The following is a 26028-nucleotide window of genomic DNA, read 5'->3' as shown; positions in this document are numbered from 1 at the left end:
GTGTTCAAAGTAAAATTACATGAAGAGTGAAGTTACAACCTGTGGCTGACAGGACATTTAGATATAAAGTCGAAGCTGAACATCACATTACGTCACTACTGTTTTGGCACAATATACGTACTATAGCAGGTCAGGTCATCAGATTACATATTGGGAGATCACAATTAAAGCTGCCCTGCTCAGAGATCTCTGGAGCCCGTTCGAAGCAATTGATTCCGCCGAAACTTCGCGTAGAGGCTATGACATCATGGGGAAGCAAATTCTGATAAAAAAATAGTTCAAAATTTCACCACCAGGTTGGAATGTGGTGCTGAAGTCTGGTGCACAGTGAACAACATTCTGGGAAATGCTTCGTGCATTCATTAATCACACTGTCAAGGGTCGTTCATGTTAACAGGGCATCTCTATGTATGTATGCACAAACGTGAAGTATGAAGGGAAAAATTATGTATTTTAGTTTGTTATTATTATTTATTGTTACTTCCATTGTTATTTTTTGTTATTTCTATTGTTATTATATTCCAATGTAAAATGGCCAAAGCTGTATTTGGAATTCTGTGGTAAATAAATAAATATTGAACATTGCTGTACTGACATAAACTCAAACTACTGGTGGTTGTAACTTCAGTGCCACATTTCAACCTGGTTGTAAAAATTTGAACTTTTTACCATCAGCATTTTCTTCCACATGGTCTCCATGGACTCTGTACCAAGTTTCACCAGCACAATCCATTGCTTTGTTTGGGCTTCGAGTATGGGAAATATAATCCTAAGTGCCACATTTGCACCAAGTGGTGAAAATTTGAACAATTATTTCCGTCAGCATTCGATCTCCGTGGCCTCTATACCAAGTTTCAGGGCAATCTGTTGCTTTGGGCAGGTTCTACAGGGCTCTGAGTAGGACAACTTGAACTGCACCCGTTAAATCAACGTTTTTAGTGCTGAGTTAATAACAGTAGAGCTGAGCTGATACCTCTTTGAACCGATACCGATTTCCACCAATACCGATACTTGACAATTGCAAAAATTAAAATTTGTTCAAAACGTGTGTAAATATTATTTTTCAATTATATGCATTAATTTTCCCAAGAAAAATTGGACGAAAAAGAAGAAGACAAAACTAATTTTTCTCTCCTTCTTTCTTTTCATATTCTTCTTTTTCCTCTCTTGCTACTATTTTTTGTTTCTACTACAGCTAGAACTATCTCACCAAATGTCTGTGTGACTATATACACCACAGTAAATCGTATATAGCTGAAACAAACATAAAGTGTATATATACGCCTTCTGCACTTCAGCAGCACAATGCGGTTGACGTATACTGAATTTGACGAAAAAACGTACATTTTGCAGTGAAAAACCTACATTTTCCAGTAGCGACTTGTTCAACAAATTCCACATTTAAGGGGTTAAGTTGCAACAGACCAGCCTATAGTGAGTTTTTTGCATCAAAAAATTAGATTAGAAGATTTTTTTTGTATCTATTATAATAACTATTAACAGGGGCTGGATTTTGATGACATACAAATATCTGAAAAATGATATATAAAATGACATAAAATATCAATAAAATGACCTAAAAATGACTTAAAAATTTTATCTCCATTTCAGGGTATGACAATTAGTACGGCATAGTTCTTATTTCTGTAACAGAACTGAAATTTCGATATGTATGTGAATGTTAAGTATAACTCTGTAAAAATCTTAACTTATTCAAAACAATTGCAGTAGGTAATGTCAAGCAGCATATTGCTTTGTTCCTACAATCATGTGACAATAGAATTTTAGTTTTCATTGTTACACACATCAAGGCGATAAATGTAAGTTCCTGACTAAAAATGAGTGAGTGAAACGTAATGCAATTACTTGACTTTTTTTTTTTTGCAATTACACAAAAAAGACCAGAAAAAAGAAGTAAAATGCAAAAAAATTATCGAAAAATGACATAAAACATGAAAAATGACCTAAAACTTAAAAAATAGAAAATATGATGAAAAATGCACAATAAAATTCACATTTTTATAATCAGAGGTTCATAATCAGGATTTTAATACTCAAAAGCAATGCATAGTACATAAGGAAAAAAAGATGACATGCCATCAAAATCCGGGCCCTGATGAATATTATCATGAATAATAAAATTATAATAAAAATTGTTCTAACTGCTATTTCGTCTCCAATTAATTTTAAGGGGTGTACAATATTTAATGAAATTTTGTAACAATTACTCAATAAAATTGAATTACAAACATTTTATATTTTATTTATTCATAATTATTATTATAACTACTAACTATTATTATTATCATCATGAGGGTTAATAAACAGTGGCATTTTAACACATGATTCAGTACTTACTTGCCAAGGCCAATGAAGGGAAATATTGCCACGTAGTAAGCAACGCCAATCAGAGAGATTAACCAAAATGTGAGTGGGAAATCCTTGACGTCTGTTATCTTAATCACTTCTCCTGCACCTGGGTCCTTTCGGTTCAGGATCTTTTCTGCTCTCTTGTCCATCCACGCCAGAATAACTCCACATATGAAGGACATAACACAGGTAGAGGAAGCTGAAATTAGAAATGCATTTTTAGATGCATCAAAAATCATCACTTCAAACACACTCATTGTCACCTTTCAAAATTAAAAAATAAAAAGGAAAAATATGAAAGGAAATAAGATACTTGCAGCATAGTTACAGGAGTCATTCGCTATACAATTCTTGTCCATAAATTTGCTTTGACATTTACACTCTCTAAACTCCTTCAATGCTACAGTGCGCTGCATCCAGAGTACAGCAGTGACACCTTGGTGGTCACACCCACCAAGTGCTGGACCCATGCTTTCGTCCCAGGTTCAAGTCCCGGTTTTATTCTCTTTGCTTTTTAATAGGCATGGTACAGATTAATCGGTATGGTATCGGGCAATATAAGCATATCGATGTATCACTTGTATTGGCAAAATTACCAATTATTTTACTGATCTGATATATGTATAGATATCTTAATATTTAGTGCAAAATTCTACCACAAGCTGGCCACTCTAGGACCATGATAATTAAAATTCAACTATAATTTCTGGTTTTCAAGGCAAATTTTGCAAAAAAATCAAGAGTACAAGCAGATGTTCTCTCTATTTCAACTTTACATATTAGTGCTTCTGAACCCCCCCCCCCCCACACACACATACACATGCACAAATATATTAACAATATAAAGGGTCTCTGTGATTCCAATGTGTTCAATAATTCTAATTAAATTAACTTAAAATGTACATACACTCCAATATTTATATTTAATTTAAGGTGTGCAGTATACATTTGATATTTTCACATACTAAGACTTAAAATACATCTACAAACATTACGGGAAATGATAATCTACGAATAATTGTTAATTGTTTAAGAATTACAAACTCAAATTTACCTAACCAACTTCAAGATATCTTATCTTGTAACAATCTTCAGTCTGTCAGATATTTTTAAGTAAGTACCGTTTTGATATGTACAAAAAAACAAGTAAACTTTTTGTAACAATTTTATTGTTACATGAAAGACCACACTTTTATCTACTTTTCCACAAAATTGCCACCAATATTAAGGCACTTATCATATCGAACAACAAGCTTTTGTATTCTGTCGTCATAGAAGTTTGCCGCTTGAGTTGACAGCCACTGCAACACGGCAGTTTTGAGGCTATCGTCGTCATTTTTGGTACCCATTGTGAGCACAATTTTCAATAGTTTAAGCGTTCGGTAACAATTTCGTAGATAACACTTCTTGAAACTTCAGGGGACTCCTTTGATAACGAAGAAAACGTAGACAGTCTGTTCTCTTTCACTTTTTCGTCGACTTTCTGCACCAAATCGACAGTGATCACTCAGGTTCGCTCACTCCGTTCCTCGTCATGAACATTCTTTCGGCCATCTTTGAAAGCTCTTACCCATTTGCGTACCATTCCATCACTCATAATGTTTTGTCCGTACACTTCACAAATCTGACGGTGAATTTCAACTGCTTTCACGCCTTTAGCACTGAGAAAACTTATAACAGCGCGTATTTCACAGTCGGCGGGATTCTCAATCGGCGGAGGCATTTTAAATATGCAAAAGCAAATGTATACACGATCGATGGTTGCCGCAATGGCATCTATGGCTTGCCAACAGATGTAGGTACACAGTGCGCATGCACGGGACACCGACCGCAGCGCTGCAGCGGCGGAATTTCAAAACGGTACTTACTTTAAAAATACGCCTCGTAGATTGATCTGCAAAGGACACTAACAAAATAAGGGATTGAGAGAATTCTGTTCTATTTTCCATGCAGCTTTATTTTCCTTCCCCCATAAATATAAACACTAAGCTTGCGCATTTATAGTGCATTCAGTGCATTTATAAATATGTATAAATTCAATGGGATTTGGATTAATATAAGTTACGGAGAAAAATTCACATAGAATTCAAGGAATTATGTGATACTTCAAATTTAATACAGTCACTACCAAAAGTTTAACACCACCTTGTCATGTGTTTTTCAGACAAACAGAAAAAGTACATATGCGAGTGCTTTTCATGAAATAAACACTTTAATACAAAATTGGAATTATTATGTAATGTTATTGAAAAGTACATCAAGATCAAGAAAGTGTAAGGGCATATTAATGTACTTATAATTAATAGATGCAACTAAAGGTACAATTTGTAAAATAATTAAATCTGAACTTTGAAAATATACTTGGAAACAAACATTTCTCCTGAAATTAGATGAACGAAGTGTGAAATTTTAATAGTCAATACGTCCACCTTTAAATTTCAAGCACATTTGCACACGTTTTCACATGTTACGGACCAATTTCTGGCATTCTTGGGGCGTAATCTCATTCCATAGTTGGGAGATCTGTTCACTAAATTCCTGGACATTCCTTGGCTGTAGTCTGGCTACACAAAGACCAATGGGATTCCATAGGTTTTCTCTAGGATTCAGGTCCAGACATCGTGCTGGCCAAGGCAACAATGGAATTTCCCTCGCTTGAATCCAAGCCATTGTTGCTTCTGAAGTGTGGCAAGTCTTGGGATAATCCAGCCCTCACGTACAGACGTTACCCTGGGGCAGGCGCAGCATGGTTTATCAACCAATGTACCTTGCTGCTTGAATTTGTTTATTGTTCGTCACGCAGGTTTTACTCACATTCAATGCAACTGCAATTTCTCTATGAGACCTATTGCATCTGTACATACCAATTATTTGCCATTTCATGGCCACGAGCACAGATTTTGTCCCCATTATCATGTAGCTTGTGATTCAAACAGCCTGTTTATTATCAAGCGCAACGAAAACAGGTTTGGACTTGCACAATGCTGCTACTCGAGATATGTCTTTCTGCACCATATATTGACACACATTTCAACTAATGACTCATACAATTTGTTCACTCCAGCCCAGTCGCTGAGGAAGATATTGTTATCTGAAGACCTCTCAGTTTTCGCTGTATGTTTTTTATTATGTGAATTCTTTTTTTAAAAAATATAAAACACGAGAAAATGTTTTTGGATTTTTTTTTGCACCAAAATCTTCATGCATGTTCCACAATACTGGAAAAAATTCAGTACTGTCATAACAACGTCGGTTACGTGTGTACACATTCATCTGTACTTCAAAATGCTGGATTTTTCAGTTAAGAAATTTGATTTTCCACTTTCGTATCTCAAGAACTGCAAGACGTATACCAATACTTTTCCGGCAATATATGCCTCACACACATTATATTACTTCCATACAATTTCACTCCATATTTGTACCAAAAACTTTCGGCCAGGATTCATTGATATGAAAAAAGTTGGTGGTCTTAAACTTTTGGTAGGGACTGTATTTCCCGACTTTACAAGTTTTTTAGGTTATTGACATTTTCTCCTGTAATTTTGCGTTCCTTTTCTGGCATTTTTTGCTAATCGTGAAGATTAGTGATGATTAGATCAAAATTGATGAAGGAACACACAAAGAATGCCTATACCCAGGCAGGAACTTCAGTAGCAAGATTGAAAGTCGACCACTCACCGCACTCAAATACCAAGGCCAGTTTCAGATAGTGATGTATTGGTACTAGCGCAGATAAAAGTATTATTACATACTATTATTATTATTAGGGCTGAGTCGGTACCACTTTGAACCGATACCGATGTTGATACTCTTACCGATTACCACCGATACCAATACCGATACTTGAAAATTGTAATAATTAAAATTTGTTCAAAGAAACTAAAAGTTAAAATATACAAAACAGTAATTTTGCCTGTAGTATTATATGGATGTGAAACTTGGTCCCTTACATTGAAAGAGGAACATAAATTGAGAGTATTTGAAAATAAGATCCTTAGGAAAATCTTTGGACCTAAAAGGGATGAGGAGACAGGTGAGTGGAGGAGGTTACATAATTTAGAACTACATAATTTGTATTCATGTCCAGATATTATTAGAATAATTAAATCAAGAAGACTTAGGTGGGCAGGCCATGTGGCACGAATGGGAGAGGAAAGAGGAGTTTACAGGATTCTTGTTGGGAAACCTGATGGTAAGAGACCTGTAGGAAGGCCAAGACGAAGATGGAGGGACAACGTTGAGATGGACCTAAAGGAAATCGGTAGCGATGGAAAAGAGTATATAGATCTTGCTCAAGATAGGGAAAGATGGAAGGCCTGTGTTGCTGCAGCCATGAACCTTCGGGTTAAAGAAGGCTAGAGAGTTAGTTAGTTAAAATTTGTTCAAAATATTGATCAAATATTGGTGTGTAAATATTATTCTCCAATTACATGCATCAATTTACCAAGAAATTTGCTTTGGAATATTCAAGAATTACATCAGAATATTAAAATAGATGTTATGTAATGACAAAATACAATTTGGGTGAAAAATTGTTACAAAATAAAAATAAAGTTTGAATTTTGCATAATTTCCAGGATAATAGGGCTCTGCGAAATTGTAATGAGGCATTTTTGCATACCCCATGAAAAGTATTGGCTGGTATCGGTAGATGAATTCCAACCGATACTTTCCGATACTGATACCACTGGTAATCGGCATCTGTATTGGCTCAGCCCTATTTATTATTATCATTACACCGCATGTGCAGTCATACAGTGTTAAATAAAAATCTGAATAAAATCGGTTTCGCAATGCGAATTGACAATGACAATGGGTTTTTAAAACAGCTGCAAAGAGCTTCAAAACAAAACCAAGATCTATGTAGATTTTCAGCGAAAAATGCAGGCTCGACCAGGACTTGAACCTGGGTCTCTGGCAAACCGTGCCATTGCTCTACCACTGAGCTACCGAGCCTATAGTGTTTCAAAGGCAACAGATCCCGTAGCAGTAGCACTTGCAGAGACGATTTCACACAGGTAAAGCAGCGCCAGCAAAAATGTAGGGGAAGCCAGGCCGGCTCGGTAGCTCAGTGGTAGAGCAAAATTTTATTTCCTGGACACAGTCTCATTCCGTGTGGTACCCCGTCACTCCAACGTTGTTTAGTTATCCTTCCTGTATATATATTGGAATGTTGTTTTTTGTAAATTCAGGTAATAGTTTTGATGTGTTCAAAGGTCTGTAGTGGAAATTGTTAACCAGAGACTAATAATAGCTGTCAGCAAGAGTTATGTGTCTGAGTACAATCTTACTGTAACTCTTAAATATCTGTTCTAGGTTTTTATATATATATATATATATATATAAATAAACACACACACACACACATTATTTTGTTACAATAAAACAGACATAAAAGTCCTTCCAGCTGTGTTTTCTGTTGAACTAGTGTTATCGGGCCCCTTACCTCTGAAACTTTCGGTGAACGCTCTTAACACCCGAACCCTGAGAGCAACAGATTCTCATGATGCCGCTGAAGGGAAAGTTAGTATTATGGGTAGTTTATGCAACTAGGTATCTCTGTGGTTGAGAAAGTCGAGCTTTGTCCAGGCCGACTAGTTTATGTGCCGTTGTGACCGCAGTTGACTCCGCTTCTCTCTCACGAGAACGTTGCATAAATTATGGTGCCCAACGTGAGGCCCCATAGTGGAAAACTAGAGTGAACATTCATTGAGGAAATCAGTTTTAGTGTTAAACAGCTGTAAGCATCCTTGCCTAGTTTCATTGGCACTTATAGCATGAAGCCTGATGCAGAAGTTTGTTATCATATACACCTTGAAGACGAACGGAAATAAGGAACTACTAAAAGACTGAGAAAGTTGATCCAAATTCATGAGTCCATAGTTTACCATCAGTGTGGTCAAGAGGAAAGTAAAGACTGAAGCATTAGCTATTGGTGATAAAGAGAAACATCTGAAGAATTAGTCTGATTCAGAAGAAGAACCATTATTTGTTTTCCAGTATGTGTTAAGAAATCTATTTGGGCCCTATTCTGAAAATGTAAACAACTTCGTGAACAGAAAACAAGACTCGTAGAAAGTGATGTCATTGCTAGTGTGTGAACAAAATATATATCTAAACGAAGAACCCGAAGAAAGGCTAGTGGGACAACGAAAGTACAAAATGAAGTGTACTTAAGTAAAACCTGAGTTGATATATGGGTCGAGGTACCTAACTTCGAGAGCACAAAGGCCGAAATGAAAGGGCATGCCAGAGCGAGAGTCTCCGAAGAAACGGGAAGCTAAAGATGCTCCCAGGGTATTAATAATCCCAAATGTAAAGGGAAAATGTTATTTAGCAACAATGAAAAGAGAGTTTTGTAATGTGCGAGGGCAACAAAATGTGAAAGAGTAATACAGCTTGTAGTTCATATGAATGCGTTCTTCCTGAACCTTATGTTGGTGTTGACATTGGTATCAATACGTTGGTGTTGACATTGGTATCAATAGGTGGCATTAGTGTCACACAGCTGTGCTTCTTCCTTTATTTACTAAATAACTAGACATGTAAGAGCTCAGTCGAGGTCAAGATTGGGACATGTAAACCACGTGTTGCAAGTGCTCCTGAAACTACATTGCGATGGATGGCGTATGTAAAGTTTTTCCTGACGTAAAGAGGCTAAGGGAAAGACTGACATTAACCAACCCAAAGATGAAGGTTCTGAGTGAGCCAGTGCCGAAGACGAACAGACACCTCTCTAGGAAGGACCAGCACTCAGGTATACCTATCAAGTTAATACCTCCACCTGTTCAGGATCCAGAAAGACCCAGAAGAAGAAGAAATCCAGCAAGTCAGCTGAAATGTGCCTTGTTGAAGTGTATGGCTGTCGACGATCTCCAGCTGGTACAGTATTACTGATTAATTTAATGTTACTAGTGGTGAAGTATTTTTAGCTTAATCAAGCAACACGCGTTTTAATGTACATTGTGTACAAAAAAAAAAGAAGTTGTTATTCTTACAGCTTATTCTTGGTAAAACGATTGTTTACGTAATTAATTAGTTATTTTTTTTGCACCCTTTTCTAGTTACAATTTTGATGCTGGTTCGTCGACATATTGTTAATCAATTGTATTAAAACATTTGCAATTGTTACATGATACAATATAATAAATTGGTTACGTAAAAAATTATCTGAAATATTGATGTTGTTTGTATCCTACAAGAATTCTATTGGCAATAAGCAGTATTAATTTTGATGAGGTTGAATGTGTCATTTCATGTACGATAATAGTTACACCTTGTACAAAGGTATTGAAACATTATCATACAGGGTGTTTCCTGAACTGTATCTAGATGAGATATTGTATTTTTGATGAGTATCTACGTCAAGCGAATTAACGTTAACTAATTGAAATTGCTTGCGGGGTTGTTTATTGTGGGTGTATTTAAAAGCCTGACCTTGCGGGTATCGGCGTGGTTCTCTTACAAGACTGAAGCAACGGGTAACAACGCATCATACGCTTCTAAAGTACTGATTTGTAATTTACTGGGATAGGGTATAGTTTTCTTGATCCGTGGCCTTAAGCACGTCTTCCCTTTGCCAACTATTATTCTACCCACGTAGTATGTTACATATTCTAGAATACTTTTCAGCAGCGCTGTCAATTTTGTCAATAAAATGCTTTTAGATTAAAATGTTGAGAGACTTTTGAATTACCCTGTATTATATCCAGTACCAGTACTGACTATTCAATATTCCACACACCCGTAGTCCTAATCGGTGATTACTGCAGAGTCTACTGATATTTGTCGGCTTCCAATTTTCATGACTGCCAGCTTGAAACCAACAATTTCAGCATGCTAGATCTCGAGGAAATTAAAGAAGGTTATCTGTGAAAGATTATTTCGACCTGATGCCATTTTACATTCTTCCCTCCTGCCATACACACTTTCATTTCCTTCCAATATGACACAATGTTAACTCCGATTAACCACATATTGTGGACCTATGAACCAGAAGTTGTCGTGCTAAAACTATGGCATCAGTGTGAAGCACTTCGTTCTGGTGGATGTATAATGAAAAACTCTAAATTGAACCACATTACTTTGAGAAAAGTGTTACAGATTTTCCACAAGCTTGTATTTATACCAAACGTTTTCTTACAAGCCAACAATTACACCCAAAAGGATTGAAATTTATGCTTTTTTTGAACCCCACAGAAAAAGAAACAAACTGGAATGGATTGTGAATTTTATAGAGTTGGAAGTGGTCGGAAAAAAAACGTTTTTTTTTTTGGAGTTTTTTTCCGTGGCTTTTCTGGTTGGGCTTTTTCGGCTTCTTTCACCAAAGTGTTTCAAATCCATGAAAATACATTACTTGACTGCATTTTCCTGTTCCACAGCTTCAATTTATCTCTCTACTGTAAACGACACTCATATCTAAATTTAAAATACAACTTTCAACATGGAATTCACAGCTAGACATAAGCAGTAGTTGCTTTTTTGAATGAATGGTTTTATCCATGTGTAATCTTCATATTTCAGTAGGCTTATTAGAGATATCTACATAATATACACTCTGTAAAGAAAAAATAGCGACACTCGCTCGGATATGGATTTCACAAGAATATGAAGTGAATTAAAACAATAAGAAAAGCAGGTTTTGTCCACCAGCCGTATTTTTGAAGAATGTTCTCAAATGAAGCGGATAGGAGGGAGTGAGAGAGGCAGGAGGCATTGTCGGCCATATTCGTTCGATGGAAAACCTCTCATCATGTGAGGCCTCTCTCACTCCCTCCTATCATCACAAAAGAAACGGGAGGTGGTTTTGCGAAAACGATGACATTTATCCAACACACCCAGGTCTTTTCTATTTTCATTTATTTTTTTTATGTTTCAATGCAAGAGGCTCCCTCTGGTGCTACTCTGTTGCTTTTGAGGTGCATTGTGCAAGCGGGAAGTTCACATCGCACGAGCACTCATCGGCCTCCATGCAACAGAGTAGCACCAGAGGGAGCCTCTTGCATTGAAACACAAAAAAATTAATGAAAATTGAAAAGAACTGGGGTGTTGGTTAATGAATCTTGTTGAGAACCATATCCGAGCAAGTGTCGCTATTTTTTCCTTACAGAGTGTATACAAAATACACACCCACATTAACTTAGTGTAGTCTTGTATATATTTTGTAAATAGAATCTAATAGTATACTAACATAATTTTCAATGCTTGAATTTGGCATAGGAATGTGAATATAAAGTAAAAAGAAAAGATGAAAGGAAGAATATATTGCTACATGTTTTATCACACTTTCAAATATATATATATATATCTCTTTACAATTGTATTTAGCATAAAATATTTGTATTCTGGCTATCAAGTGTATCATGTATTGATGTAATAGCTGCTAAACCGGGTCACTGAGCAAGTCTCGTGTAGTAGTTCTTAACTGTTATGAGATCAAAGCACAGTAATTTTTTTTATATAGTTGATGCCCTCTTCAAAACTTTTACCCCTTTCTAATTTTTTAAACTTTATACATTAATATGCACCCTTGAAATTAAATATTAATAAACAAATTATGCCATTTGGTATATGTCTCGACTTGTTGACAAATATAAAATTGGGTTTCATACAATTGGATCTAATGAACTCTCGCAGCCTGGTACAGGGCCACAGCCGGCAGTCAATAGACACTGGCCTAGTACACTGTGTGTGGTCTTAAAACTGAGGCAGAAACTGAAATACATTGGCAAAAAATGACCAAAAACAAGTACATTATTTTTTTAAAAATAATCTGGCTTTCTGTCAGTAAAATTTTGTTTAAGTCCATTTGTGATTGGACCTACCGCTTAAAATGCAACCTGAACCACTGTGTCTCCATTGGGTTACCCCTCCCCCCCCCCCAACACATACTTTTTGCCACTTTTGCATCCCGCACTATGCTAAACCTTCTCTACCAAATCCCTCCCCCCAGCTTCTTTGGAACCCAATCGCCGCCACTGAGCTATAACATTCAACAAATAATCCGGCCATTTTTCAACAACAGTATTCGCAATAACAAGTTACTTGGGGCTCTAATTCTCCCTTGTAGTAGCATACTAACGTTAATTATATAATGGAGAATATGCACATGTAGTTCTGCATATGTATTATGAACAGTAAAGTTCTTAATTGTCCTGAAACATCTAATACTTTAATATTAATGTTTGCTTCATTTTTTATATCAATGGCACAAACATGTGAGTTTGTTCATTATATACTCTGATAGGCTAATTAGGACTGGTCCTACAGTTTTAAAATGGAACCCAAATCATTATGCCATATGATATGCCTCCACTGAGGAACAGACCTAGTACCCCTTGATTACAAGTCTTACCACCATGCATTGGGCATATACACAAACTCACATGGTATAACACAAACAAATTAATAACTACAGGGTATTCAAAAAGTCACTGAATAGCAACTTTGAACGTACATAACCAAAATCGATACAGGCATGAACTTTCCATCAGGTATTGACTTTCAGTATGTGGATATTTTTAAAACATTAAAGAAGAAATTGATTACCTGCAAAAATGTTCAGTATGGAGAAAACGTTACTAAGGTATAAAAAATAACAAATATATAGTAGGGCTGAGTCGATACCAATCTGTGTGTATCATCTGATACCAGTGATACCGGTTCAGAAAGCATCATCCACCAAACCAGCCGATACTTTTCCGGCATATTGATCTTTCACGGGTCCGCAAAAATGCTGCACAACATTTTCACGGAGTCTAATTATCTTGGAAATCATGCGAAAATTATCCTTTCTTTTTATTTTGCACAAATTATGAAAGAAAAACTGTATTCTTGATTACATAACATCTATTTTAATATTCTGATGTAATTCTTGAAGATTTAAAACAAATTTATTAGTAAATTCATGCATATAATTGAAGAAGACTATTTACTTACCAATACTGATCAAAATTTTTTTAAAAAAAAATTCAATTTTCAAGTATTGCTATCGGTGGGAATCGGTAAGAGTACCAATATAAATATCTGTATCAGTTCAAAGTGGTATCGACTCAGCCCTAATATACAGGTAGGTTAGCTTTTTGTATGATGAATTTCAAATCTTTTCTTTCATCTGGACATTGATGGCACAACATAGCCAGATGTTGGGCACACTTGGAAGAGCCCTCTGACATGACCAATGTTGCCAGTAATCATTGTAATTTCGAAAAAAAAATAATAATAATAATTTATGAATATGCCATAAATAACCCCATAATACACAAAATGCATGACATTTTCTTTCCTTCCCCTGCGAATTCCATAAATACACAGGAGCAAATCGACAAACATCGAAAATTTTTGAGGGTGCCTCCATGTCTGTCTTTTATACACGTTTTTCCTTGCTTCGTACAAATACTTATTTACCCCTCAGTAACTTTATCCTTATACTGAACATTCATGCAGAGAATCATTTTCTTTTTTTCATGTTTTAAAAATATCCACATAGACAAAGCTAATACTCAATGCAAGGTTCATGTCTTTATCGCTGCTTATACAAAAGTTAAGTACATTCAAAGTCTCGGTTGCATGACTTTTTGACCCTGCAGAAGAAATGGCTAATATGTGTCTTCTGGCTGCCACATCATACAAAATCAATTAGCTAGTTCAAAAATATGACATAATGAACCTCTAAACCCTTAACTGACACTGCAATTGAAATAGATTAACCATAATTGGTAAAAAGCCAACATTTCTAGTCTATTTACAAAATAGCCAGCTTCTTATTAAAAAAAAAAAACATCCATTCAAAAAAAATTGGCTTTTTTGCAACTTTAGAATTTTATGAATGCGGAATTTTGTCCACAGAGGCGGATATCGTCAAGTGGTGAAATGAATTATGCTTCCTCCACCGAGAGAACACTGAGATCGAAAGGTGGTTGGGCGAAATAAGTCTCCTCCACAGACAGGGACAGAGATCAACAGGTAGGCGAGTGAATTAAGTCTCCTCCACAGGGAGGGCCAGATATCAACAGGTAGTCGAGTAAACTGCGTCTCCCCTGCCGAGAAGGCTAGAGATCAACAGGTGGTCGATTGAATTACATCTCTCTCCTTCGCAGAGGGGGCAAGAGATCAACAGGTAGTCGAGTGAATTATGTCTCTTCCACAGGGAGGACTAGAGATCAACAGGTTGTTGAGTGAATTAAGTCTCCTTCACAGGGAAGGTTAAAGATCAACAGGCAGTTGAGTGAATTACGGCTCCTCTACACGGAGGGCTACAGACCAACCGGTAGTCAAACGAATTATGTCTCCTTGACCGAGCGGGCTGGTGATCAACAGGTAGTCGAGTGAATTATGTATCTTCCACCGACAGGGCCAGAGATCAACAGGTAGTCGATTGAATTACATCTCTATCCCGCACAAAGGGTGCAAGAGATCAATTGGCAGTCAAGTGAATTACGTCTCCTCCACTTAGAGGGGCAGAGATCAACAGGTAGTCGAGTGAATTACGTCTCTATCCCCCACAGAGGGTGCAAAAGATCAATTGGTAGCCAAGTGAATTACGTCTCCTCCACTGAGAGGGGCAGAGATCAACAGGTAGTCGAGTGAATTACGTCTCTTCCACAGAGAGGACTAGAGATCAACAGGTAGTCGAGTGAATTACATCTCGTCCACAGAGAGAGCCAGACATCAAGAGGTAGTCGAGTGAATTACGTTTCCTCCACAGACATGGCTAAATATCAACAGGTAGTCGAGTCAATTACGTCTCCTCCACAAAGAGGGCTGGAGATCAACAGGTGGTCGGTTGAATTGCATCTCTCTCCTCTGCAGAGGAGGCATGAGATCAACAGGTTGTCGAGTGAATTAAGTATCCTCCACAGAGGGGGCAAGAGATCAACAGGTAGTCGAGTGAATTATGTCTCTTCCACAGGGAGGACTAGAGATCAACAGGTATTCAAGTGAATTACGTCTCCTTCACAGGGAAGGCTAAAGATCAACAGGCAGTTGAGTGAATTAAGTCTTCTCTACAGGGAGGGCTACAGATTAACAGCTAGTTGAGCGAATTATGTATCCTCCACCGAGGGGGGGCAGAGATCAACAGATAGTCGAGTGAATTCTGTACCCTCCACCAAAAGGGCCACACATCAACAGGTAGTACATTGAATTACATTTCTATCCCCCACAAAGGGTGCAAGAGATCAATCGGTAGTCAAGTGAATTACGTCTCCTCCACTGAGAGGGGCTAAGATCAACAGGTAGTAGAGTGAATTACGTCTCCTCCACAGAGAGGGCAAGAGATCAACTGGTGATCGATTGAATTACATCTCTCTCCTTCGCAGAGGGGGCAAGAGATCAACAGGTAGTCGAGTGAATTAAGTCTCCTTCACAGGGAAGGTTAAAGATCAACAGGCAGTTGAGTGAATTACGGCTCCTCTACAGGGAGGGCTACAGACCAACCAGTAGTCAAACGAATTATGTCTCCTTGACCGAGCGGGCTGGTGATCAACAGGTAGTCGAGTGAATTATGTATCTTCCACCGAAAGGGCCAGAGATCAACAGGTAGTTGATTGAATTACAGCTCTATTCCGCACAGAGGGTGCAAGAGATCAATCGGCAGTCAAGTGAATTACGTCTCCTCCACTGAGAGGGGCAGAGATCAACAGGTAGTCGAGTGAATTATGTCTCTATCCCCCACAGAGGGTGCAAAAGATCAATTGGTAGCCAAGTGAATTACGTCTGCTCCACTGAGAGAGCCAGACATCAAGAGGTAGTCGAGTGAATTCTGTACCCTCCACCGAAAGGGCCAGACATCAACAGGTAGTAGATTGAATTACATTTCTATCACCCACAAAGGGTGCAAGAGATCAATCGGTAGTCAAGTGAATTACGTCTCCTCCACTGAGAGGGGCTAAGATCAACAGGTAGTCGAGTGAATTACGTCTCCTCCACAGAGAAAGTAAGAGATTAAAAGTTAGTCATGTGAATTAAGTTTCCTTCACAGAGAGGTCGAGAGATCTACAGGTGGTCAATTGATATTACATCTCTCTCCTTTGCAGACGGGGCACGAGATCAACAGGTTGTCGTGTGAACGAAGTCTCCTCCACAGAGGGGGCAAGAGACCAAGAGGTAGTCGAGTGAATTTTGTTTTTTGCACAGAGAGGGTCAGACATCAAGAGGTAGTCTAGTGAATTACATCTACTTCCTCCATGGAAGGCAAGAGATCAACATTTAGTCGATTGAATTACTTCCTTCCACAGAGGGGGCCAAAGATCAACAAGTAGTAGAGTGAATTAAGTCTTCTCCACAGAGAGGGCCAGACATCAAGAGGTAGTTGAGTGAATTAAGTCTCCTGCACAGAGAGGGCTAAGATTAACAGGTAGTCGAGTGAATTATGTCTCCTTCACAGGAAATGCTAAAGATCAACAGGCAGTTGAGTGAATTACGTCTCCTCTACAGGGAGGGCTACAGATCAACAGGTACTTGAGCGAATTACATGTATCTCCTCCATGGAAGACAAGAGATCAACATTTAGTCGATTGAATTACCTCCCTCCACAGAGGGCGCCAAAGATCAACAAGTAGTAGAGTGAATTATGTCTTCTCCACAGAGAGGGCCAGAGATCAAAAGGTAGTCAAATGAATTACATCTCCTCCACAGAGAGGCCAGAGATCAAGAGGTAGTCGAGTGAATTAAGTCTCTTGCACAGAGAGGGCGAGAGATCAACAGGTAGTCGAGTGAATTGTCTCTTCCACAGGGAGGACTAGAGATCAACAGGTATTCGAGTGAATTACGTCTCCTTCACAGGGAAGGCTAAAGATCAACAGGCAGTTGAGTGAATTAAGTCTTCTCTACAGGGAGGGCTACAGATTAACAGCTAGTCGAGTGAATTATGTATCCTCCACCGAGGGGGGCAGAGATCAACAGGTAGTCGAGTGAATTGTGTACCCTCCTCCGAAAGGGCCACACATCAACAGGTAGTACATTGAATTACATTTCTATCCCCCACAAAGGGTGCAAGAGATCAATCGGTAGTCAAGTGAATTACGTCTCCTCCACTGAGAGGGGCTAAGATCAACAGGTAGTAGAGTGAATTACGTCTCCTCCACAGAGAGGGCAAGAGATCAGCTGGTGATCGATTGAATTATATCTCCCTCCTCCGCAGATGGGGCAAGAGATCGAGAGGTAGTTGAGTGAATTATGTCTCCTCCACAGAGAGGGCTAAAGGCTAAAGATTAACAGGTAGTCGAGTGAATTACGTCTCCTCCACAGAGAAAGCAAGAGATTAAAAGTTAGTCATGTGAATTAAGTTTCCTTCACAGAGAGGACGAGAGATCTACAGGTGGTCAATTGAATTACATCTCTCTTCTTTGCAGACGGGGCACGAGATCAACAGGTTGTCGTGTGAACGAAGTCTCCTCCACAGAGGGGGCAAGAGATCAAGAGGTAGTCGAGTGAATTATGTTTTTTGCACAGAGAGGGTCAGACATCAAAAGGTAGTCTAGTGAATTACATCTTCTTCCACCATGGAAGGCAAGAGATCAACATTTAGTCGATTGAATTACCTCCCTCCACAGAGGGGGCCAAAGATCAACAAGTAGTAGAGTGAATTACGTCTTCTCCACAGAGAGGGCCAGATATCAAGAGGTAGTTGAGTGAATTACATCTCCTCCACCAAGAGGGCTAATGGATCAAGAGGTAGTCGAGTGAATTAAGTCTCCTGCACAGAGGGGGCTAAGATTAACAGGTAGTGAGTGAATTACGTCTCCTCCACAGAGAGGTATAAAGGCTAAAGATTAGCAGGTAGTCGAGTGAATTACGTCTCCTCCACAGAGGGCCAGCTATCGAGAGGTAGTCGACTGAATTTAGTCTCCTTCACAGAGAGAGCCAGAGATCAACAGGTAGTCGAGTGAATTAAGTCTCCTGCACAGAGAGGGCCAGAGATCAACAGGTAGTGGAGTGAATTACGTCTCCTCTACAGAGAGGGCTAAAGATTAACAGATAGTCAAGTGAATTACGTCTCCTGTACAGAGAGGGCCAGAGATCAAGAGGTAGTCGAGTGAATTAAGTCTCCTCCACAGAGAGAGCCAGAGATCAACAGACAGTCGAGTGAATTATGTCTCCTCCACAGAGAGGGCCAGAGATCAACAGGTAGTGAGTGAATTACGTCTCCTCCACAGAGAGGGATAAAGGCTAAAGATTAGTAGGTAGTCGAGTGAATTACGTCTCCTCCACAGAGAGAGCCAGAGATCAACAGGTAGTCGAGTGAATTAAGTCTCCTGCACAGAGAGAGCCAGAAATCAACAGGTAGTGGAGTGAATTACGTCTCCTCTACAGACAGGGCTAAAGGCTAAAGATTAACAGATAGTCAAGTGAATTACGTTTCCTGTACAGAGAGGGCCAGAGATCAAGAGGTAGTCGAGTGAATTAAGTCTCCTGCACAGAGAGGGAAAGAGATCAACAGGTAGTCGAGTGAATTAAGTCTCCTCGACAGAGAGGGCCAGAGATCAACAGGTAGTCGAGTGAATTGAGTCTCCTCGACAGAGAGAACCAGAGATCAACAGGTAGTGTAGTGAATTACATCTCCTCAACAGAGAGGGCTAAAGGCTAAAGATTAACAGGTAGTAGAATGAATTATTCTCCTCCACAGAGAGGGCCAGAGATCAACAGGTAGTGGAGTGAATTACGTCTCCTCCGAGCTTTCTTTTGCTTCCTGCATAAAAAAAAAACTTCAACTGTGAAAAAGTTTCTTCAGGATATTTATAAACATGTATAAATTTAATGAGACTTGGATTAATAAAAGCTGCAATTTTTTCACATCTACGGAGAAAAATTCAAGCAGAATTAATGGAGCTAATAATACACAGAATTCCAGGTGAGTAGCCACCCTGTATCATTTTGTTGTAATTTTAATGAATAATCCCCATGTCATAAATTTTAAAAAGCAAATGTTTAAATATGCAACTTCTTTTGCACACATGTATTAAGGAGGTCATTCAAGGATTCAGGTTATTCAAGGATCATTTGGAATTTTATATCGGATCGGTAGAATTGGTTATCAGTATCAGAAAATTTTGTTATCAGTGTTTCATCAGTATAGACCAAAAATACATATCATCCCTTGGAATTCCATCAGTAATTTGGCATGTGGTTATCTTCCATCATTTTTCCACTGCTTGGGTCAATCACAATAACGATGAATGATGGCACAAACACAACGATACGCCCATGCCTTAACCAGGATGCAAACCTGGGCCCTCTGACCACTCCACTACAAAGGCTCGCCTTGGGCATTGGTGATCCATAGTGAGTGTACCTTCATCAATTGCATCCAATCATTATTCATCACCATAATTATTCTGAAGTGGAAGAGAAACGATGTAAAAAATATAGGCATAATATGAATGAATTTATCGATGATCAAATTTATCCAATAATTTACTTACTGGCATCAACAGGACTAATCTGAAAGAATATCCTCAAAAAGTTAATAGCCATATTGGGTTTTACATAGTTCTCCTGTTCTTCTTTCTCTGTTTCTATTCAAATTTTGACACAGGTAAAACATTATTTGAGCAATATCATTTGAATCAACTGACCAATAACTGCTTTGGCTGCTGAAAGCTCATCTGTAATGTTTATCTTTCTTATGTTATTATTAATACTTACCAATCATTAGAACTATCCCTGTACACATGTACCCGGTGTAGTAATGGTTTATCCATTTGTACAATGGCCCCATTGTATTGAAATTAACAGTAGATCCCACTCGAGCAAAACTCAGTTGGAGTCCAAAAACCATGTTCAGTTCCTTCCCCTTGAACCAGAGTACAGCGTAGTTGTTCTGTGCCACAGCTAGAGATTCTCCTCCAATCCTGTTTTTTTTTTAAAAAAATTAACATATCAATGCACACATATTTTTGTATCTTTCTTATTTTACATTGGTATACTTCCAGTTTTGGCTAATTGCTACGATGAACACAAATGATTATTAATTAGCCATGTCCAGGCCAGGATTTGAACCTAGAATCTTTGGTGGCAGGACCATGAGCCAACCACTTCGCATTACCTCTTATGTGGTCACACTCGAGAATGCATACATCCCTACCTCCACACACACACACACACACACACATGTAGCATTACAAACGATATCACATACAGGGGTTAGAAAAAAATATGGAAACACTGCATCATGGTAATGGGTTAAACTAAAGCACTTTTCCCTCTGAAACTGGACAAGGAGCAACTTGCGTTGGTTTCCCTGTATGATTGGAACCCTGTCAAACCGATAGCCTGCCACAGTTGATCTGCAGACATTGTGCTGCGCAGTTCATAGGGAATCATGTCTGAGCTACAAAGAGCTTCAGCGTTTCAAAGGAGGCAAATTGTTGGTCCCTACCATGACCGGATCAAGAAAGTGTAGGGCATTACCCCCACACCCCCTATACACCTCCATGGCGTGGTGCTAAGCACAGGGGAGCACTTTACCTTTTTTTTACCTGCCTAGATGGTGCATGTGACCAAAGTAGCCAGTTCATCAAGAGGTACTGTATCCTAGGTCATGATGGCATGCAGTGTTCCTGGAAAAGCATCACCAGCGAAACACAATTGCGGAAGGGGAGTGTAAACTGTGTGAGAGATCAACAAAAAAGAGGATTGTAACCACCAATATGAAAAGAACAGCTGTGAAAGCTACATCGGAGATGAATGAATCACTATCAAACCCCGTGTCTACAAAGGCAGTGAGGAGGGGACTCCATAAGCAGAATGACCATGTGCAAGCTGCAATTGCCAAACTACAGGTGAACAAGGTGAATGCAAAGAAGGGAAAATAAAGGTGCAAAAAACAAAAATCGCAGCCTGCAGAGCAAAAAAAGACTGCCATCTAAAATTGTCCCAACTACATGACAAGTTTGTATGTGGAGAACACCAAACCAAGTGCATGACCAAGACTGTCTCGTGTCAACGGTAAAGCATTTCCATATCATGGGGGAAAAAAAAGTAAAGTGCTCCCCTGTGCTTAGCACTATGCCATGAAGGAGTATAGGGGGTGTGGGGGTAATGCCCCACACTTTCTTGATCCGGTCGGGAGTGGGGGTGATGTGATCAGCATCACGTCCCTGACTGCATTTACCCCTCAGGGTTTCCCCCAGGTACCCATGTCATTCGATGCTGGGTGGGCGCAGGGGCCGCTTCCAACGTTAGAAAAGTTCCCGGATTTGAACCGGCTGGGGATCGAACCCGGGACCTTTAGCGTGGTAGTCAGACACGTTACCGACTGAGCCACCTTGGCCACTATGGTATTCTGCAGGCCAAATTTACACTTTGAAAGGTATTGTCACTAACACGGACTTTGACGACATTTTGAGTGACCACGTTCATCTCGGGTCCAGACATTAATCTCTGCAGGAGACAAGCTAATCTTTTCATACCTGTCATGGTTTGAAGAGTATGAAGATGAGATTTCACACCTTCTCTGGCCACCAAAGTCGCCAGACCTCAGTATCATAGAGCCCCTATTGTTGGTTTCAGAGAACAGAGTTCAGACCCGTTACATGCCTCCAGCATCCAGGTTTTGCATGATGAATGGTATATCATCGACCACATAGGACTTATATTTGTCAATTCCAAGGTGAATTCAGGAGGGAATACCCACTTATTTGGATGCCCAGGGTAGTAGATGAGGGAGTCTGGCTTTTACCAGGTGTTTCCATATTTTTGTCCAACTCGTGCATGCGAATATTGCAGGGCATATACCAGTTTTGTTAGATTGCAGTGGTTCATGAATATAGTTGCATAACTTGCTTCCAGTGAATTTTGCATTCAAGTAGAATGACCAAAAAAAATAATAATAATAAATAATCAAGCATCTCATTTTATACCTCAAAGGAACAATGAATGCCACATGGCACTTCATGAATGATTTCTGATAAACATGAGAAGTGGAGATACAACTTGGCTTTATACGTCAGATCATTTAGTGCATTGTTTACTGACAGGGATCTATTAGAGACCAGAATCTGTAGTTTAGGATAGATTCCTACACAGTCCAACCCCGTAATCAAGCCACATTGCAGTGGTTTGAATTCAATTTTAAACTGTAGGTCCAGACCTATCTGATGTCTGAGTTATCTAGGATCCAGTAGGTTAAAAAACAGCACACACCAAATTAAAACATTCCATCCTAGAGTTTGACTCTCCCCTGGGTCATCATCAGGGAGTTTTACCAAATTTCTTGTCTAGAACAACCTTTCAACCATTTTCATCGTGATTTGCGACAGGCCAGTATTTTCTAGTTATAAACTTTATATATTATGCTTTTTATTTATTTATTTAAAGACATGACACTACAGGCAAATGCCCACTTACAGTGTCTTGTATTATAACACTGTTTGGTACACAAAATATGCAATCAGAAGAATTCATACATCATTCTGGAACAGATTCCAAGGTTTTGAGACCTAACGTCACTCTCATCTTTAGGTGTTTTCCACTGAGAATGACGTTCTCGAAAGCTTGGAAACTGTTCCAGAATTGATAGCCTGAGATAAATTATTCATCATGGTATTTCATTGATAAAATGGTAAATATAAACCTACATATCATTTTAAAATTGCACTTATAACACAAAATAAAAATTTTCCAATCATATTTATGTGATTATCAGAATATTAAGTTCAAATCATTGCAAAGGAGTCCATTTTTCCTTCTCAAATAATAACAGCAGAGCTCATCAATTTTCCGTGATTTGCACAACCCATAAGATAATTCAGAATGTGTCGTGTTGGTAAATAAGCACCAAATTTCATGTTTAAGAGTTAATTTTGCATTTGGCAGTTCATTCTGCATTATTTTGTGACAAAACATGGTATAAATGTAAATGAATGAATGCATCTCACACCTTTCAAAACATGAAAAATGAACATTACAGCAAGTTACTTCAAATTTCGGGTTTCCTTCAAAACAAATTTTGCTTATAATCTACAAGGGCAACATAATATATTCAGTTAGGTCCCAAATTAAAAATTACATGGCATCTTGAATATCCTATCTCTGAACACTGGTGCAACAGTGACCCATGCATGGATTTCTCATTATACAGACTACTTAAAATAATCACAAACTTACCCAAACACAAATCGTCCAGCCTCCATCAACCAGAATGCATCAAAAATGCCTCCGAGGGCAAATATGATTTGACCCACCACAACAATAGCAGCAAAAATACATGTTCCAAGCCTGATTCCAAAAATCCTAAAACAAACAACGAATCATTAACAAACAATTCTTGCTCTCTGTATTCCTGTATGTACACAATCAAAATGTACAACTAAATAAAAAAATCATTGTTTTCGGCATGCAAAAAAATCAGTTGTAACATATGAACATGGAACCTTCAGTTGTATGGGCCTCTCCGATGGCATAGTACAGTAGTAATGCTATCAACTTGTAATCAAGGTGTACAATAACTGATCCTCTGGCGGAGGCACATCACATGGTGGTTTTGATCCTACTCTGAACTGTAATAGTTACAGTTTCAATCAGCCTATCTGAGCATAAATTAGACTAAAACGAACTTTGGTACCTTCCGCAATATTTATATATGAAGCACCAATATAAAAAAAAAAAAATCTTTTTAGTTGGAACTACTGTATGTGTACACATGGATGAGTTATTTTCAAGAGCAAGAGATGAATTAAGCAATGTACACTGCTCAAAAGAATTAGGGGATAATGCGATATTGATGGAATTCGCCACTAACATGCATAAATCATTACTCTGTGGGTCAATGTACGTATCCAAGTGTTATGTAATCACAAAAGTCGGTTGAAATGAATATGCACCAGGGGGCTACCGACGTTCCACATCACATGACCGGAGTGTAGAGCCGAATGGGCAGAAGTACTGCCCTCTCTGTGTCATCCTGTTCACTTGGAACAAGGCAGTGCTGCTGTAGGGTGATTACGTGATGCCTCTGCAACATGAATTACACGAGTCCACTGCTTGGAGAGCAATTGGACGACTGGAAGCTGGTCAAACACAGCAAGTTGTGGCAGCAGCGTGTGGAGTGTCGCAAAGGTTCATCTGTAGACTGTGGAGGCGTTTCCAGGATACCGGAACGGTATGAAGACGACGTGGGCAGGGTCGGTCAACATCAACAACCCCACAAGATGACTGGTATTTGGCATTACAAGCCCGTCGGAACCGCCGAATGAATGATACGGAACTGCAACGTGAGTTCACCGTGGCTACGGGAAGACGCGTATCGACGCAGACAATACGGAATCGCCTTCATCAGGTAGGCCTGTATGCCCATCGACCGATGGTGTGTGTGCCCCACACTGCACGTCACCGGAGAGCCCGCAGAGAGTGGGCTGAAGAACATCGTGCGTGGAACCATGGACAATGGCGATCGGTTTTGTTCATGACGAGTCTCGGTTCAACACGTATCCCGATAATCGACGAATTTGTGTGTGGCGAGAAAGAAGAACACGCAACAATCCACAATTTGTGCAAGAACGACATGCGTTTGGTGGTAGTGTAGTTTTCTTGTGGGCCGGCATCAGTATCGGTGGTTGTACAGACCTTTACAGTGTCCGGAATGGATCGCTGACAGCAGTGCGATACCGTGATGAGATCTTGCGACCCATAGTTGTACCTTACGCTGCAGCGATAGGAGACACGTTTCTTTTTATGGATGATAATGCTCGACCTCATCAGGCACAGCTGGTGGACACCATGCTTTACGAGGAAGGTATCGAGCGGACGGACTGGCCAGCGTGCTCGCCTGACCTGAATCCTATTGAGCATGCATGGGATGCACTAGAGCGACATATTGCAAGTCTGCAAACACCTTACCGGACTCCTCAAGAGCTTGAACAGGTCCTCATCGAGGAGTGGCACAAAATCCTCCAAGACCTGTTGGATAACCTGATTCTCTCTATGCCACAGCGATGCGCAACAGTTTAGCGGTTGCTGGACACCACACACGATATTAGAGGTCCAGCTCCATGCGGCGGCATTGCTCTCTCATTCCATCGTTGGTGAGTCCCATGTAACATGTTGCTGTTGACCACTAATTTTGCCTTCATGTTCCACAAGTGGCCTTTGCCTTGCCTGTTTGGAATGTGTTAGCCTCCCATTGACTGGTATTCTTGGTTTTCATACCTATCTATGGTCTGGCTGTCCACGCAAAGTCTAAACTCACATTATCCCCTAATTCTTTTGAGCAGTGTATTAGAAATTGCAAAATCGTCAGGACTGGAAGAACATTACACGAAACAAACATTAAGAATGGTAAAACAAAGATTAAATGGTTGGCTGGCCTGTGGTGGATTGGTTAGGGTTGTGCTGTGACCTCAGTACTTGGGGTAGCAACTGATTATGGGAAAATTTTTAAAGCCTCATGCACTCACCTCATCCCCCACCACACAGAAATACATTGAATGCAATATCGTTTTAATACAGATGAAAAATTTTCCTAAATCATCGGAAGTGATGATTTGTCATGAAACCTGAATATTAGTTATCCATGCTTGCAAATAACTGAATCCTTCATTTCAAAAATGAAACATGATTTGCATCTAATGCTACAGTAGATTAAATCTCAACATCACAATTACATAGACAGGAAAAAATAATACATAAACAAATATGCTGATTGAAAATATTTTT

At 39.1% G+C, this 26028-nt stretch overlaps 1 protein-coding gene and 1 non-coding gene across 2 annotated transcripts in view; both read right to left on the bottom strand.

Annotated features, from left to right (window-relative positions):
• Window positions 1-26028, bottom strand: part of LOC145984895 (lysosomal dipeptide transporter MFSD1-like) — a 76877-nt gene that overhangs the window by 43813 nt on the left and 7036 nt on the right. Inside the window, exons 3-5 of the mRNA XM_083118268.1 lie at window positions 23482-23607; window positions 20020-20225; window positions 2359-2569 (exon numbers count right to left, since the gene is read on the bottom strand). Coding sequence (XP_082974394.1) covers window positions 2359-2569; window positions 20020-20225; window positions 23482-23607 — 543 coding nt within the window. The remainder of the gene's footprint in view (window positions 1-2358; window positions 2570-20019; window positions 20226-23481; window positions 23608-26028) is intronic.
• On the bottom strand, window positions 7259-7329 carry TRNAT-GGU (transfer RNA threonine (anticodon GGU)). The gene has a single exon. It is a non-coding gene; the product is annotated as a tRNA-Thr (tRNA).

The sequence above is a fragment of the Lepisma saccharinum genome, chromosome 3 (assembly GCF_977018435.1).
Source record: "Lepisma saccharinum chromosome 3, izLepSacc3.1, whole genome shotgun sequence".
Taxonomy (NCBI): Eukaryota; Metazoa; Arthropoda; class Insecta; order Zygentoma; family Lepismatidae; genus Lepisma; species Lepisma saccharinum.
The sequence above is the reverse complement of the archived record's forward strand: the minus strand, read 5'-3'. Positions and strand labels throughout refer to the sequence as shown.